Genomic DNA, 14,957 nt, shown 5'->3' on the forward strand with positions numbered 1-14,957 from the left:
CACTAGGGGTCTCCTTGCTGATTGGCCAGAAACATGCTCACCCCCACCAGTATTGTCCAACCAATGACGAGAGAACGTGCTCACCCGCAGAAAATGGGCTCTAATGTGGGCTGCGATGGGCCTTGCTGGACCGCATAGATTAGGTTCGTCTCATATATCACCACTGAAACGGATTATATCATGTCTCAATTTCTCCCCCTCTTTCCCCCCTCTTCCTCCGTTCTACGTCCTATATCTCTTCCCTCCCACCAGTCATTATATACAATTAGATTCTAGAATCTGGATCTGGTTACTGTGGCATTTACTACGGATCATACGTAACTACATCACCGCATCCGTCGATTCCGCTCAACCAGCTTTCACCATGGATATGAGCAATATGGATCACTCTGGAAGCTCGGACATGTCCTCATCATCTTCTTCCTCTATGTCCATGTCTATGGCTATGGTTTTCGTGAACGCGCAAAACACGCCTCTCTTCTCAAACCAATGGACCCCCTCGTCTACCGGCTCCTATGCCGGCACCTGCATTTTCCTTATCATCTTATCAATCATCGGTCGACTTCTATTGGCCTTCAAAGCTGTCATGGAGGAGCGTTGGATCAATGCCCATCTCAACCGTCGCTATGTGGCTGTCGCAGGCAAAACACCTGAAGCTGGCCGGATCGATGCCGATCCAGATGCAAAGATCGCCTCTCTCGTAACAGCGCAAGGCGTGGAGGAATCAGTCAAGGTAGTTCGACGACCGTCGCGGGAGCCTCTGCCGTGGAGATTCAGTGTGGATCTGCCGCGTGCATTCATCTTCCTTGCATTTACGGGTGTATCATACCTTCTGTACGTGCTTTTCTCCCTTCCTCCTTATAATTTAAGCCAATATTTATAGCTAACATTGTCCACATAGCATGTTGGCTGTTATGACCATGAACATTGGATATTTCTGCTCCGTGCTTGGTGGTGCTTTCCTGGGCGAGCTCGCAGTGGGCCGGTATATCCAGTGGAATGAGCATGGGCATTGATCTTCATAAGCTTCTGTTTCCTATCCCACAAATATTTTGCAATTGGAGAGCTACCCGGATGGCGTTTTGGCGGAGAAAATAATGGCAACATCATGATGTGAGCATTTTAAGCGTTGGGTTTGGGCATTGTGACTATGTAATCTACTAGATACCGTGCCTCTTATTACGGATGAGGTTACTTCCTGTATATACACATTTTGCATTCTTCCACAGGGACATTAAATATCGACACTGTGCATGCAGTGAGGCTTCCAAGCAATATGTCAGTATGACAAGTTCGTTCATTTTCATATATCTTTGGAAATTGGACAACGACACGCCATAACAAAACAGATTGATGAACTACTCAGGGCCCGGCATCCCTGTTCAATTCCCCGATACCCATGACGGGTATAACTTCCTAATTTAGTAAATTTCGTGCCTAAGAGCCCAACCAGAGAACTCGTTTTTGTTATTTCATTGGACTTTGATTATATAATCTAATATCGATAGCTAGTTAAGAGTGTACTACGCACAATACCTACGCTACGTAATTTCTTTCTAGGATTATGAAATAACTAGGGCTTGCCGTCGAATTACTCTGCTGTTGTCCCCCTTATTCTTCATATTTGTCGAAATACATCTATCGAATAGTCTCACAAACTTCCAAATCCTCCGGTGTCACAAGCCCCGGCATATAATCAAAAATCTCTTTGTTATATCGAGACTTGCTTCTGCAACTATACTATAGAGCTAATACTCCGTGACCTGCGATCTGAATGGGCTAAGCTTCATCTCTCGAAGCTCCCAAAGCCAGGACATATCAGATGCGAATTTCGTTTCCATGAGAACTGAGACATATGCATCGGCCATGACGCAGTTTTCAGGGCATGCACAGACAGAGCGGGAATAAGACCCATGATCTCGTGCCGTAACTCGTATGGAAGCTCGTTGAATAAATCCACTCCATTTGGGCCTCGCGTCGTTCAACTGTTTCTTTCTCCTTGGCTATAATTTCTTTAATCTAGTCAAGATACTTGGGCAGCTGTGGCATCTCGACAGGATTTAGCTCAGCTGCTACGGAAATGAGAGTCGTAAGTATGAAAATAGACGTTTTCAGGGATGTTGGTATCTAAAAAAAAAAATATTAGGAGATTGCTAAGGGAGAAAGATATAAATATCATAACCAACCATCGCCTGTTGTGACCAAAACCAGGTCCTAATGGTATCATTAACATACCGAATATACCTTACAACTGGTGATATGGATGTCTCACATAATCATAATAATTGCCGGGGCCAGTTGGAAAAGACCTAGATACTTTAGAATCCAACTATAAACTTGTTCAACCTGTCGCATCACTTACCCATGGCTTTCAAGCTAGAGGTCTCAAGGTTTCCTCATCTGAATCGGCCTTGCTATTTCTGCTAAATGTTTGAGGCACATATTGCGCAGTAAACATCCCAGCCACGTATTTTACAGGAGGGTTTTTATGAAAGAGCTTAGCTACATATATGATACATGTGTTACTAGACACCCAGCAGGTGAAGCTTGACCTTATCTCGGAAAAGCCAGTCAATGCGGGGAAGCTGCTCCTACGATCAGGAGGATTTAGAGTATCAACAAACCGTGTATTCAACAACTGATTGCTACTACTTTGCCAACCTTACTAGTGATGCCCTGATAGTTAAGGTCAGCCTGCCTTAAGTACCATGTCATTATTGGATGGACGACGATGACAACCCCCACAGCCATGCCCAGCCTTCCTCCGACGCTCTCCCTGCAATTTCACTGCCTTGCTTAGTCTGAAGAAATTCTGACTAGTTGGCTATATTACTTGAATCGGAATGACTCTCTCCTAGGAGTCAATTCCGAAATGCCGACCTTAGAGGAATAAATCCGGATTATTTCTTGCTCGTCATACTTTCCATGCATATCTACCAATATAGCTTTGGACAGCAGACGTTGCCATACGCACGGGACGCATCAGATGACGTTGAAAGCAAGTCTGGCAAAAAGAGGGAAGAAGCGATCAGTGTGGATCGCCACGGCTAGGGTCAGGGCGTGTCTGGCTATGGCTTTTACACCTATTGCCAAGATCCTCGTCTGGTGATCATGTACATATTCATCGTTGGCAGGCGTCATAGCAGTGACGACGGTTTTGTTTGGTGTAACTTTTAGAAAGAATGATAGAGAAGACGGTACTTTGTGAGTCAAGGAATAGACCTTTCCATGGCAGTCTCAATGTGTTCATCACTTATCCTCTCTCGACTGCGACTAGGTCTTGAAGGGTGGAAAGGAATGAAAGGGCCCATCAACGATGCTCTTCGGGAATCTGTTGTGGCCGTCACGAAAGTCAACAGGCACTCGTAGTCTCGATACCTGGTCACTGCGCGGCTGAGTCCTAGCGCAAGTGAAGGCTTTCTGTATATTTATTGGCAAAGTTTCCAGGCTGCTCGATGCTCGTGGCTTTATTCCGAAAAAGAAAGAAAAGGAAAGAAAATCCATTTTGCAGTCTATACTATTCAAGAACCACTCTCAACACCAGCCACCAGTAAATTATGGAAAGAACTAATTCAATTTTAAGCCCCCTATAATCCACTTAATAAGAATCATTAACTGTACAAGGTCCAATCTTACCTTTCAACCTGAGAAGATATGAGCACATTTTCTAACCGGTTCGGGAATGGCGGATGCCGGCAAGTATGGTTCGGCTATCCCTGGAAGTAAAAAGTGTCGTTCTCCTTACAGTCGAGCTGTCATTGCAGCCGGGCTCAGGGTCCGAGCGTTCCTTTGTCGTGGTGTCATCTCTCAGCTCAATTTATCTGTCATATTAAGCTAATTTTGCCGATATTGATGGCTGTTGTCAGCTGCCCTTTCCATTGGAAATAATGGAGTACAAATTCCCCTCATCCCCACTCCGCCTCGGTGAATATCTAGCAGCTCTTCACATTTCTACAGCTCCCTTGTTCAATCCCCCATATCCTCGCCTATCTCCTTTATTATCTGCATCTGTATAGAATCAAATTCATCATGAGGCTCTCTGTTGTTTCCCTGGCAGCTATCGCGCCCTTAGTTGCCGCCCATTTTAAACTCGAATACCCCGCAAGCCGCGGTCAAAATGAAGACAAAATGAGCCAATTCCCCTGCGGTGGTCTCTCTGCCTCCTCAGACCGCACCAAGGTCTCCCTGTCTGATGGCACCCTTCCTGTCGCCGTTAGTTTGGGCCATTCACAGACCGCTATGGAAGTGCTTCTGGCTCTGGGAAATGATCCCGGCAGCAACTTCAACATCACGCTTAGGCCGACTTTTCGCGTGGAGGGACTGGGCGCTTTCTGTATCCCAGATATCGCTTTCGATACGTCAGCGGTGGGCCTGAATTTGACCGACGGCATGAACGCAACTATCCAAGTGCAGAGCAATGGTGACCCCTCGGGAGGTCTCTATTCTGTACGGTTTCTTCTTTTCCTTAGCGGGAACCTGATATAATTATTTGCTTCGATCAATTGACTGACTTTCTCCAGTGCGCCGATATTCAGTTTTCTTCGTCTACAAAACCCGAGCAACCCTCTTCCTGCAAGAACAATACTGGCGTCAAGTCCACCCCGTTCACCGGGGATTCGGCAAGGCGCAATGCTAACGAGTCCACTGCTGATGGCAAGGCTCAGGGCGGCTCGTCATCCTCTCCCTCTTCCTCTTCCTCTGGCAACTCCCCCGCTTCGACTGGTGGGGCTGTTGCATTGGAGACTGCCGCTTGGGGAATGTTGGGCGCTGCAGTTATTGGCGGTATGACGATTCTGTAAGACCGATATACCCGTCCATTCAGAATGATGACTATGGGAAAATGAAGTGCGAACAGGCCGTTTTTTTTTTAAAAAAAAAAAAGAAAGAAAGAAACAAAGAAAGAGAAGAAAAGAAAAGAAAAGAAAAACGGCAGCATGAGTGACGACCATTATTTGTAACGGCATGTACACAGACTCTGTATATACTAGCAATGTCAGTGTTTACATCGGTTCATAATATTATTGCATTTACTGTGTTTGCATTACAAAGCAGAGGATCCTACTAGTAAGATTGACAATCCCTAGCTACTATACGAGTACAGTTTCTTCTCCACGAAGTGTTCAGACATTAGATTGCCCGGACTGAGTTGGAACTCATTTTCGGGAAGAGGGAACCAGGCCTCTGGGTCTGGGTCAATTTCGATGCCAGGAAGTTGAAGAGACAAAAAGAGGACAACAGTCGACTGGCTCACTTTCAATATCCCACTCCCCAAATTTTCCAATCGCCGCATCTCGCTTGGACCAAGTGCCTGTTGCAGGGTGGTCGTCGAAGAGACTCCCGTCGAAGTTGACCTGCATCGTGCATATCCTGGTCGTCTTCGAAAGCCTAACGTAGGGTACTGAGTATTAGATGGAGGGATGAATGACTGGGGATAAAATATCTTACCTAACACAACTCTTCCCCGCTGCTCGTGGTAGCAAATACGATTGCACCCGCCAAATCGATAGACATTGTGCTGGATGTGAACGTTGATTGCACAGAAAACATCGGATGGAGTCTTGCAAGCTCCTCCGTCCGAGGTACGAGTCCAGTCTTGGATAGACATGTTCCCCCATTGATCGGAGGTCTCGCTAAGACTGGTCATGTAGGCCAGGCCAAAGGCCAAACAGAAGTTGTGCTTGAAGTTGTAGCTCAGCGTTCTGCCTGAGTTCTCCCATTCCTATCCCGCAATCAGCCATAGGCATGGTGCAAACTAGATATGTTAATTTGGGAAGTACTCACAGTCCGATCGATACCATGGGCCAGAGGCATGATCTAGTCATAGTATCGAGTCAGCCCGCCAAACACCGGAGGGTTGATTTCACCTTCGGTGCTTCCTGAAGTCCATCTGTCGTTTTCGTCTTTGCCCAGCGATCTTTTTTTTTCAGTCTTCCGCTGTCGTGTCGTCGTCGTCGCGGTCATAATACGCTACATTTGTGGATAGTGTGCTCAGCATTTCTATTTTTTTTTTTTTTTTTTTTTTTTTTTTTTTGCAGCAGGTCAATACTGCACCGTCCATGGTTTAAGGGGTAGCGAGGAAGACATACGGTTGCAGTTCCCCTGAAGATCCTGTTGCCATCGAGGCACACGGTTCGCCGTCGGAGGAACCTTCCGCGCAGCATATTTTGCAAAAAACCGCCCCCTCCTCTGTTTCGCCGAAAGGAAACTCATCGCAAGTCACCAGGGAGCTTTTAGTCGTTATGCCTAGGTCGGTCTTGAGCCTGGTATCCGGGTCCGTGCAGTAATTCTTGCCCTTTTGCTCGCTGTAAGCATATCACTCGTTCCATGTATAGGCATCACGCTCGTCGCGACGGTTAGGGTACCATGTCAGCACAAGACGGTCTTAACTCAGGGCCCGTTGTCCGAAGAAACTAGGAAGCCGTCGCAGATGTCCCGAACGAGGCGGTATTGCCGTTGGCTTGGGCCTGGACCCAGAGGCAAAGACCCAGCAGTTATCTGGGCGTTGCTGCTAGCAAAATATTATTGGCATTTGGCTCTGTTTTGAAATGCTTACAGCGGAAATCAGTCAGGGTCGGGTTCCTCGTTCCTCGAGCGGGACAGGCGAAGTACTGGTAGTTGAAGAATTGCGACAAGTCGACGGCATCTGGCTTCTCTGTGTCATCGTCATTCCTCGCTTTGTAGAAGACCGATTCTACGACTTGCACGGGAGAGGAGGCGTTTGCCAATCGCCAGTTTTCTGCTGCCACCACAGTCTTTCTGTGGTGACGACGAAGCTGCTTGGAAGAAGGCGGCTTGTATGGCTCCAGGTTGCCATTGTCCCAAACATCCTCGCTATCACCATCATCGTCATCGTGGAATACGCCTCTCTCAGGTACCCCTAGCCCTTCATCCAGAACACAGGAACCGCTGTTAAGATCCTTCTTCGAATATCGTGGAATTCCGGCGTTGGCGATGACTGCCGCACGCTCAAGACAGAGTACTGTGTCTGCGTTGGAGTTCCTTCGTCTTCGACCACTACTACTGCTTCTTCTTCGACTACCATTGGCCCTGCTACACCATCTCTCACAATGGACGGAGCCGCACCAAACTGTGACGAATACCATCTCGTCTCCGGCGACCAATGCAGCGCCTTGGCCGCCAAGTATGGGATAACCCTGGCTGATTTCTACACCTGGAATCCAGGCGTCGGCGATGACCGCCGCACCCTAAAAACAGAGTATTACGTCTGTATTAGAGTCGAGGGATCCACGTACGACTACTACCAGCAGCAGCGGCGGCGGCGGCGCGGGTGTACCCTCTCCCACCCAATCTGGTATTACCTCTTCCTGCAAGGCCTATCACGAATTAATCGAAGGCGATGGCTGTTATGATCTCGCAGCAGAATACGGTATCGCGCTTTCTAATGTAAGTTGGGCACGAGCGAAACAGTGTTGAAAGTGTTGAATTTAATCCGCTGGACTAAACTAACTGGCATCCCATCTAACCAGTTTTACTCATAGAGTCCGGCTGTTTGGGATGGTTGTAGTGGGCTCAAGTTTGGTTATTATATGTGTGTGGGGTGTGAGTGAAGAGGGCAGATTGTGAGCTGGGGAGGGTTGCAGCTAGGCTAGTGTGATAGAATAAGAGCATTGAGTTGTGGACAAAGGTCGAATATTAGGTCGTAGAATCACTGTTCTTTTGATGGAGTGGAAGGGTGCATATCCTTCATGTCTGTAGGTAGTAGGATCTGACGAAGCACGGCAACAGCCATGATATCTATAGGGTTCAAGTATCTGGACACCACAACCAAAGTTGGACCCTTTTGAAATCACATTAACGCTACAAGGAAGACGGGTGAGGAACTCGCTAGTAACATGGTGTCCTAAAAAAAAGACCGTCTTGTAACCTTATTTCCTTACCTTTTCTATACTACTTCGTGAGTCCGAAGTATCCTTACTTTCATAGAGTCCGGACCACTTTGCCGTGTTGGAAAGTTACGCCAACGTGCATTCCTGAATGGGCTCGCAGGCAACGGTGTGCTGAGCTTGCCCACATAGATTCGGTACCAAAGTTCAGTATCATGGGAGAACGACGCTCCAATAAAGCTCCTAGAGACTGCTACATGGGCTTGTACAGGGAAATATACTCGGCAGGATATCATCTGCCTGATTGTTTAGGCATTGCAACCAGTAAGAATACCACATATTTTCTTATTTTCTTCGCAATCACAAAGGTATGTCACTCACTATAGCATGCTACAATATATCCACATCCCTTGTCGCAAATAATGCCAATTATGGGAATTTGAGATTTAAATTTGTAGATTTAGATTTGTTTTATATTTAGATTTCTCTACAATAAATACAATACTATGGAATAATAGATTGCTAAGGAGCTTTCCGTACCCATAGGTGGTGACCTCTGACGTGTATTGGCTTATATTTAGAGCAGGAGAAAATCTACCATCGATACGGAGTAATAATATAACTATTTTGTTCAGTATGACGCAAATTACTGCTGGACAAGGCCCTGTCATCCTAGAATCTTTGGATATCTCTTCTCTACAATGGACAAGATGAACATAATCGTATCCATGCTCTCTGTTTCTATTTAAATCTTCATTCTGGGGAAAGGAAGAAGTTGGGGTGAGGGAAGGTTAGAACAGCGAGGCAGTTCTTATATACTTAGAGGTCGAGGCGGGCGATGATTACAAGACGGCTATCGGGAAGTCATTCAGTATATAAACAGTCTTTCATTTACTATTGTTTCACGTATAATGATCCTTTTATTGCTGATGGTCACGTGTAGCCAGTTTTATAAACGGCTAGGCTCGAACCAATGGACATTTAAAACTTGCAAAACTCGTATCGCACAGAAAACTTATATCCGTTTTGTTTGTTTTATTTGTATATAGAATGAGTGGAACTGAGCAATTCGAGAAGCTCCGGTCCGTTGGTGAGTCAATTAAATATGATCCTCTAACACTACAATTAGCTTACTAGCACCAGGTGGACTAGAGAAATATTCGACTGCTCGGCACCACCTCAAGTTCTACTACAATGCTGAAGTGGCCGCAAATTACATTTTACCTGAGAGCTTTGCTCTTCCCGTGAAGGACTACGTATATAGAGCTTGTGAAACACTCATCGGTCAACATCCAGCCCTCGCTGCTATTCCTGTAGGGGAAGACACCAAGAAACCCTACTTTGTCCGACTCCCACAGATAGATCTTGACCAGGCGGTTTCTTTCCAAGACCGCACTCGTGGCTTTCCTGGTGAAGATGAGGAAGACCAGGAGCTCGAAGCACTGCTGAAAGCCCAACACAATACTGGATTTACACCACCGTATCCTCATTGGAGACTCTGCATCTTGACCGATACTGCAAATAAGCGGCAATTTACAGCTGCCTACACTTTCCATCATGCTATTAGCGATGGGGGGTCTGGAATGGCCTTCCATAGGGCATTCCTGCAGGCACTACAAAATTCCGCGTCGTTAGCCTCTGGAGAGGTCAAACACATCATTTTGCCGCCTGAAATGCCTCTCCTGTCAAGTATAGAGGAGGTCCATCCTCTTCCATTGTCCTTGTGGTACATTGCCACTGCGATATTCCGAGCCAAAATTTGGTCTCCAAGGGATCCCGGATTATGGACGGGCTCTAAGATTGCTTCGCCGTTGGAAACGGACTTTCGACACTTTGTGTGCTCTCGGTCAATGACTTCGTCTTTCAAGGATTTATGTCGCCAGAATGATACAACGATTACAGCAACCCTGCAGACAATTATCGCCCGTTCTCTGTTCGCCCATCTCCCCGAGAGGTACACACAGCTCCAATGCGTCGGCGCTATCTCCACCCGTAGATGGCTTTCGGGTATCATTACAGTAGACTCCCTGGGCTGTTGGGTGCAAGACTACAAAGACACGCACAACCGTCACGAATCGACCCAAGATTCCTTCCCATGGAGCGAGGCTAAGCGGGCTCGTGAAACAATTGAAAAAGTGTTGAATTTACAAGGCAGAGACGCATCTCTAAGCCTTCTCAAATATGTAGAAGATATCCAAGAGGAACTTTTTTTGTCCAAGCTGGGAAAAGAACGAGATTCCAGTTTCGAGTTGTCAAATATTGGAGCCATGCGATCCAATCATCCACACGACCCCTCGATGCCGCAAATGGGACGAATGGTCTTCTCTCAAAGCGCAAATATCACCGGAAGTGCAATTGAGATATCTGCTGTGACAGGAGCAGATGGATGTCTCGTACTATGCTTCACGTGGCAGAAGGGAGTTGTGGAAGAAAGCCTGATTTCGTTGGTGGTTCAGACGGCAAAGGCAGAGCTACAAGGTCTGTGCACAGATAAGTAACTTCGTGCGGACTGTTAATGGCTGGGCAAGCAAGTATCAACATATAAATTTCTATGTCATTGTTTTAATGTTTAGTATAGACCATTGCCTAGAGGCAATCACCAGATATATATGTTTTAACATGATGAAGGTTAGATCTGCTAAGCAGCATGAAAAGACGATAATTATGGCAACTAAAAACCACATAAATATCTACTATTGATTAACTGTAAGTAATTCTAAATAACCATAATCCATGTGTTGAATAAGTCAAAAAAGTTAATTATCAGACCTAGAGGATACCGTACTTCACCGCCCAACGATCGGAACCACTAAACGATCGATTTCATAGTACTAGAAGAGGCAACAAATGAAGCAATTCAGCCACACACAAATAAAATTATCTAACAAGTGTCTGGTGGAGTAAAGTGTAGATACAAATAAAGATATCCACCCTTTTTAGAGCTCCCGAAACCTCTGTGGGAGGTGGATTTGCCTGCCTGAGCGTATAGATGTAGTTGGAAACCCCTCAGTAACTTCAGGAGCTGGAGGGCCACCAACTGTAGCATTTTGAGTTGTAGAGGACTTGGAGGCCTTTTTCTTAGTGGTTTTGGTATTTTGGATATCCTTTTGGAGTTATTTAGCTGCCTTTTTAGCTATGCAATCCTTCTCCTTCTGTTGCTTTTTCTACTCTGTCTCTAGCAGTCTTAATTCCTTCTCAGCAACCTTAGTTCTTTTTCTTTTTTTAAGTAAGCGCTGCTTATCTTCCTTCTCCTATTAACAGCGGATCTTCCTCTCCTCTTTTGAAGCCTTAGCAAGCTGTATAGCTTTCTCCTTCTTGTTATAAAGCTGGAGAGCTTGCTGGATTTTTTTAGGTAAATAAAAGATTGCACCACCATGTTCAGGTTGCTTGTAATTAGAACTGTAATAGCTTCTAATACTGCCACCTTTTCTTCTTATTGGTAAGAGCTGTCTCTAAGCCTTTATAACGTAGTTTAAGCAAAGTATTCTGGGTAGCAAGCTTATAAAAGTTGCACCCAGCTTCTTGGTATTTTAATTATAGATATCAGCAACCACCTTCTTTAGAAGCCTTTAATCCTTTTCCAGTATCTGCTTGAATACTGAAGCTAGAGACTTAATAAAGGCCTCTGCTCTCTTTTCTAAGCGCTTTAAAACATTTCTGGATCCATAGCTATCCCAGTAGCTTTATAAGAATCAATATTCTTCTTTGTTAAGGCCTTCTCCCAGCTCTGCAGAATAGCCTGAAAAGTCCCTTTTCTAATATGCTTAGGCCTTCTTTATAAAAAATGCTCCAAACTGTTGCTATAGGCTGTTAAAAGTGGTGAAAAGATCCCAATATCTAATAGCTACAGCGAATAAGTTGAATAAGGCGGATAGATTATTAAATAAATCCTATTTACTATATAGAACTTAATAAAAGTTCTGGTAAGGTGTAAGCCATGGCTATCTAGAATTAAAAGCCTCCAACTCCTTCCAGCTTTCTCCTTTATCTCCCTGTTAAAGATATCTTAAAGCCATGCAAATCCCACCTTATTATTAGTCCAGCCAGTTGGTGAGTCTCCAAAGAAGCAAGGATGTTTAGTTGGATCGAAGTCTTACAGCCAGGTATTTTGTATCTTGCTGGAGGCAGTTTGGTAAATAAGACCTGGGAATAATAAGGTCCTATCTGCACAGATACACGCAATTAAGGTTATCTATTTATCCTAAAGCCGTTGCTGAATGCCATCCTTCTCGAATTGCTGCTTGGAGAAGATCCTTTTGGCTTTTAAAAGGATACTAATAAGAAAGCCTTTTTTATCCATATTGTAGATATTCTCCTTCTGGATATTATATTTATTAATTTTCTGGGCCAGAAACTCGAAATATAAAGTATATTTAAGGGCTGAATTAGCCTTTTTTCGTGAAGAGTCCATACCAGTTGTATAGCGAGAGATAAGGTCCTTCTGGTGTCTCTTTATAAAGCAGGTTGCCCAGTTTTTTCCTGGTGGCTTTTTTACCATTTCCTCTGCAAAATTCCTTATCATTAAAGCAGAGATATATAAGCCTTTGCTAGAGAGCCTATTAATCCATCTAACTAGTAATTTTTCTTGTTGGTGGGTGAGCAATTGCTGTCCTTTGTAGTAGTCCTTCCTGAAGCCTTGTAGCCATTTATAATGCCTTGACAGGGTTACTTGGTGCACACCATACTTTTTCGCAAAAAAAATATAGTTAGGAACTTCTCCTGGTCACAAAAATTTCAAATCTTCTAACGCTGATTCAATTGATCCCATATTAACAGAGCTATCATGGTATAAAGTCTACGAAACGAAATGTCGGTGTATACAAAATCGATCGTTTGGTGGTTCCGATCGTTGGGCGGTGAAGTACGGTAGGCGTGAAGGCGGTGGGGTGGGGATCCAGATTGCCTCGGCGGCAGAATCCCCCTCCAAAGGTTTCATCTTCCTTGCTGCTCATCATACTAGGATAAAAAAACAAAATGGCATCTCGTGCTCCTTACGTTGTCCCGGCGCTGAAGAAGCACACCGCCACGGTGATCATGGCCCATGGGCTGGGCGATAGGTTGGTAACTTGAGCTGATATAGTGGTCTGTGTCGGCTAAACAACAGAGTGTGCTACATGTAGTGGTGCTGGATGGATGGCACTCGCTCAGAATTGGCGCCGTCGTGGCATGTTTGACGAAGTGGCCTTTATCTTTCCCAATGCTCCCATGATTCCCATCACAGTGGTATGCGCGTTTGATCCCTTCGCAGGAATCTTTATACTAAGGACCCCAAACCATAGAACTTCGGAATGACCATGCCTGGGTGGTATGATATTGCTAAACTCGGTCGTGATGTAAGTGATTCGATGCTTTTCACCTTTACAGGTTAGCCACGGAACTAATAGACTTGCGTTCGCTAGCTGGATTTCGAAGAAGCTCTCAACCACCAAGACGAGCCCGGTATCCTTCGGTCTCGCGACTACTTCAATACTCTGATCAAGGAACAGATTGACAAGGGGATAAGTCCCTCCCGTATTGTACTCGGTGGATTCTCGCAGGGCGGTGCGATGTCTGTGTTTACTGGGATTACGAATAAAGAGAAATTCGGTGGAGTCTTTGGTCTCTCGTGTTATCAGTGATCGCATCAAGAACTACATCCCAGAGGACTGGCCGAACAAGAGGACGCCTTTCTTCTTGGGACATGGCTTGGAGGATGAGGTGGTGAAATATGATTTCGGCAAAAAGTCGGCGAAGACATTGACCGATATGGGATTGGAGGATGTCCAATTCGAATCTTATGCGTGAGTGTCTCTTGTTATATATTTGGACCAGGGTTGGTGTTTTGCTAATGATTTGAAACAGTAACCTGGGCCACTCTGCGGATCCCTTAGAAATCGAAGATCTTGAAAAATTCCTTCAAAAGGCTATTCCTCCCCAGGGTGATCGTCAGGATTCCGCCGGATTATGACTTCGCAACCGCAATAATAACCAGAATTGGGGCTTCAAGGGTACGGATCTGAAATACAGCCTCGGATTGGGTCTTATAATTTTGTGTGTCGCAGTACTCATCTCTAGATATAGTTCGAAGGATAAAGAAGATGCCCCAAGCAAACAGCATTGAACATACGATGATCGTTAATGTTTCATCATCTCTAATGGCCCAATTCTAGATATTATTTTCAGGCCACATATAAGACCTTCACAACCATTTCAAACTAGTCTGTTCTATATACTCTTCCTGAAATTTCTACTCGCCCTTCGTAGCCCGCTCAATAGATTTTTCAATCGCAGCAATCATAGCATTGGTGTTGTTGATATCAAACGGAATCAAGTGCCTTGATCCGTGGTCATAGAATTCAGCCTTTGACGGGTCACACAGGCTATACAGGTGCATACTGGCCGGGTAGAGAACATCTTGCTTCCCAACAATGTGTGTCGTGGGAATACTAAGCACATACTCCCCGGGAGGCATACTAATGATCTCCTTCCCGGTGCTCTCGAACGGCGAGGCAGCGCAAATAAACACTGCTGCCTTGAAAAGAGGAGTCTGATGACTCTTGGCGTGATGAGCGAGAAGGGAAAATGCAAGAGCCGCCCCCTGTGAGAAGCCCATAACACCATCAAAGGGTCCCTGCTTTTTAATGATTTGCATGATGTGGTCTCTGGCCCGGCCTAGGTCATCGCCGGGTGCGACGTCGCGCGGATAATGGTTGTAAAAAGGGTCCGTCGCAGATGCCTGCGAGCTCTGGATGAAAGTTAGAGAGTTAGATTAGAGAAGTCCGATCGTGACATACCCGGTTCGACTAAAGCTTCTACGTTTCCATCGATGTATATGAATTCATGGCCTTTCTCTGCTAAGGCCTGGCTCAGTCCACCTGTTAACGGTTAGAATGTTCGCGATCCAGAGAGGCTACAGGAAATACCAGATTGGATCTCAAAGATCTATCCAGCTTTGTCAACATCTGGTTCAATCAGGGGTAAGTTTGACCTACTTCCCCGCTGGTGCCTGAGCCGTGTAAACAGAGAAATCGCATCGTGACGTCGAGGTTGTATTCTTTGCAATATCAAATTTTCCCCGTTAGTTGATAATTTGCAATCCCAACTTGGTTGTTTGTTGAAATTGCGGAGAGATCG

At 45.4% G+C, this 14,957-nt stretch overlaps 6 protein-coding genes across 6 annotated transcripts; 4 read left to right on the plus strand and 2 right to left on the minus strand.

The window, feature by feature from the left end:
• Positions 1–364: 364 nt before the first annotated feature.
• ATNIH1004_010168 (copper transporter family protein) lies at positions 365–1,016 on the plus strand (the record flags this gene model as incomplete). Its single annotated transcript, XM_033574743.1, has 2 exons — positions 365–834; positions 902–1,016. 2 exons carry the CDS (start codon positions 365–367, stop codon positions 1,014–1,016), a joined length of 585 nt encoding a protein of 194 aa, XP_033422761.1.
• A 3,013-nt stretch (positions 1,017–4,029) lies between these two features.
• ATNIH1004_010169 (putative GPI anchored protein) lies at positions 4,030–4,799 on the plus strand (the record flags this gene model as incomplete). The annotated part of the gene is made up of 2 exons (XM_033574744.1): positions 4,030–4,446; positions 4,521–4,799. The coding sequence occupies 2 exons, from the start codon at positions 4,030–4,032 to the stop codon at positions 4,797–4,799; spliced, it is 696 nt and encodes a 231-aa protein (XP_033422762.1).
• A 281-nt stretch (positions 4,800–5,080) lies between these two features.
• ATNIH1004_010170 (uncharacterized protein) lies at positions 5,081–7,942 on the minus strand (the record flags this gene model as incomplete). The annotated part of the gene is made up of 8 exons (XM_033574745.1): positions 5,081–5,187; positions 5,252–5,385; positions 5,451–5,719; positions 5,782–5,814; positions 6,221–6,302; positions 6,363–6,381; positions 6,554–7,205; positions 7,937–7,942. The coding sequence occupies 8 exons, from the start codon at positions 7,940–7,942 to the stop codon at positions 5,081–5,083; spliced, it is 1,302 nt and encodes a 433-aa protein (XP_033422763.1).
• A 952-nt stretch (positions 7,943–8,894) lies between these two features.
• On the plus strand, positions 8,895–10,342 carry ATNIH1004_010171 (uncharacterized protein; the record flags this gene model as incomplete). The annotated part of the gene is made up of 2 exons (XM_033574746.1): positions 8,895–8,934; positions 8,988–10,342. The coding sequence occupies 2 exons, from the start codon at positions 8,895–8,897 to the stop codon at positions 10,340–10,342; spliced, it is 1,395 nt and encodes a 464-aa protein (XP_033422764.1).
• Positions 10,343–12,818: 2,476 nt separating this feature from the next.
• On the plus strand, positions 12,819–13,791 carry ATNIH1004_010172 (palmitoyl-(protein) hydrolase; the record flags this gene model as incomplete). Its single annotated transcript, XM_033574747.1, has 6 exons — positions 12,819–12,901; positions 12,965–13,067; positions 13,124–13,177; positions 13,244–13,392; positions 13,460–13,624; positions 13,686–13,791. 6 exons carry the CDS (start codon positions 12,819–12,821, stop codon positions 13,789–13,791), a joined length of 660 nt encoding a protein of 219 aa, XP_033422765.1.
• Positions 13,792–14,070: 279 nt separating this feature from the next.
• On the minus strand, positions 14,071–14,857 carry ATNIH1004_010173 (uncharacterized protein; the record flags this gene model as incomplete). The annotated part of the gene is made up of 4 exons (XM_033574748.1): positions 14,071–14,568; positions 14,640–14,698; positions 14,747–14,765; positions 14,816–14,857. 4 exons carry the CDS (start codon positions 14,855–14,857, stop codon positions 14,071–14,073), a joined length of 618 nt encoding a protein of 205 aa, XP_033422766.1.
• Between the last annotated feature and the right edge of the window lie 100 nt (positions 14,858–14,957).

This window comes from Aspergillus tanneri (genome assembly GCF_003426965.1).
Source record: "Aspergillus tanneri strain NIH1004 chromosome Unknown AapTan_5_pilon_pilon_pilon, whole genome shotgun sequence".
Lineage (NCBI taxonomy): Eukaryota > Fungi > Ascomycota > Eurotiomycetes > Eurotiales > Aspergillaceae > Aspergillus > Aspergillus tanneri.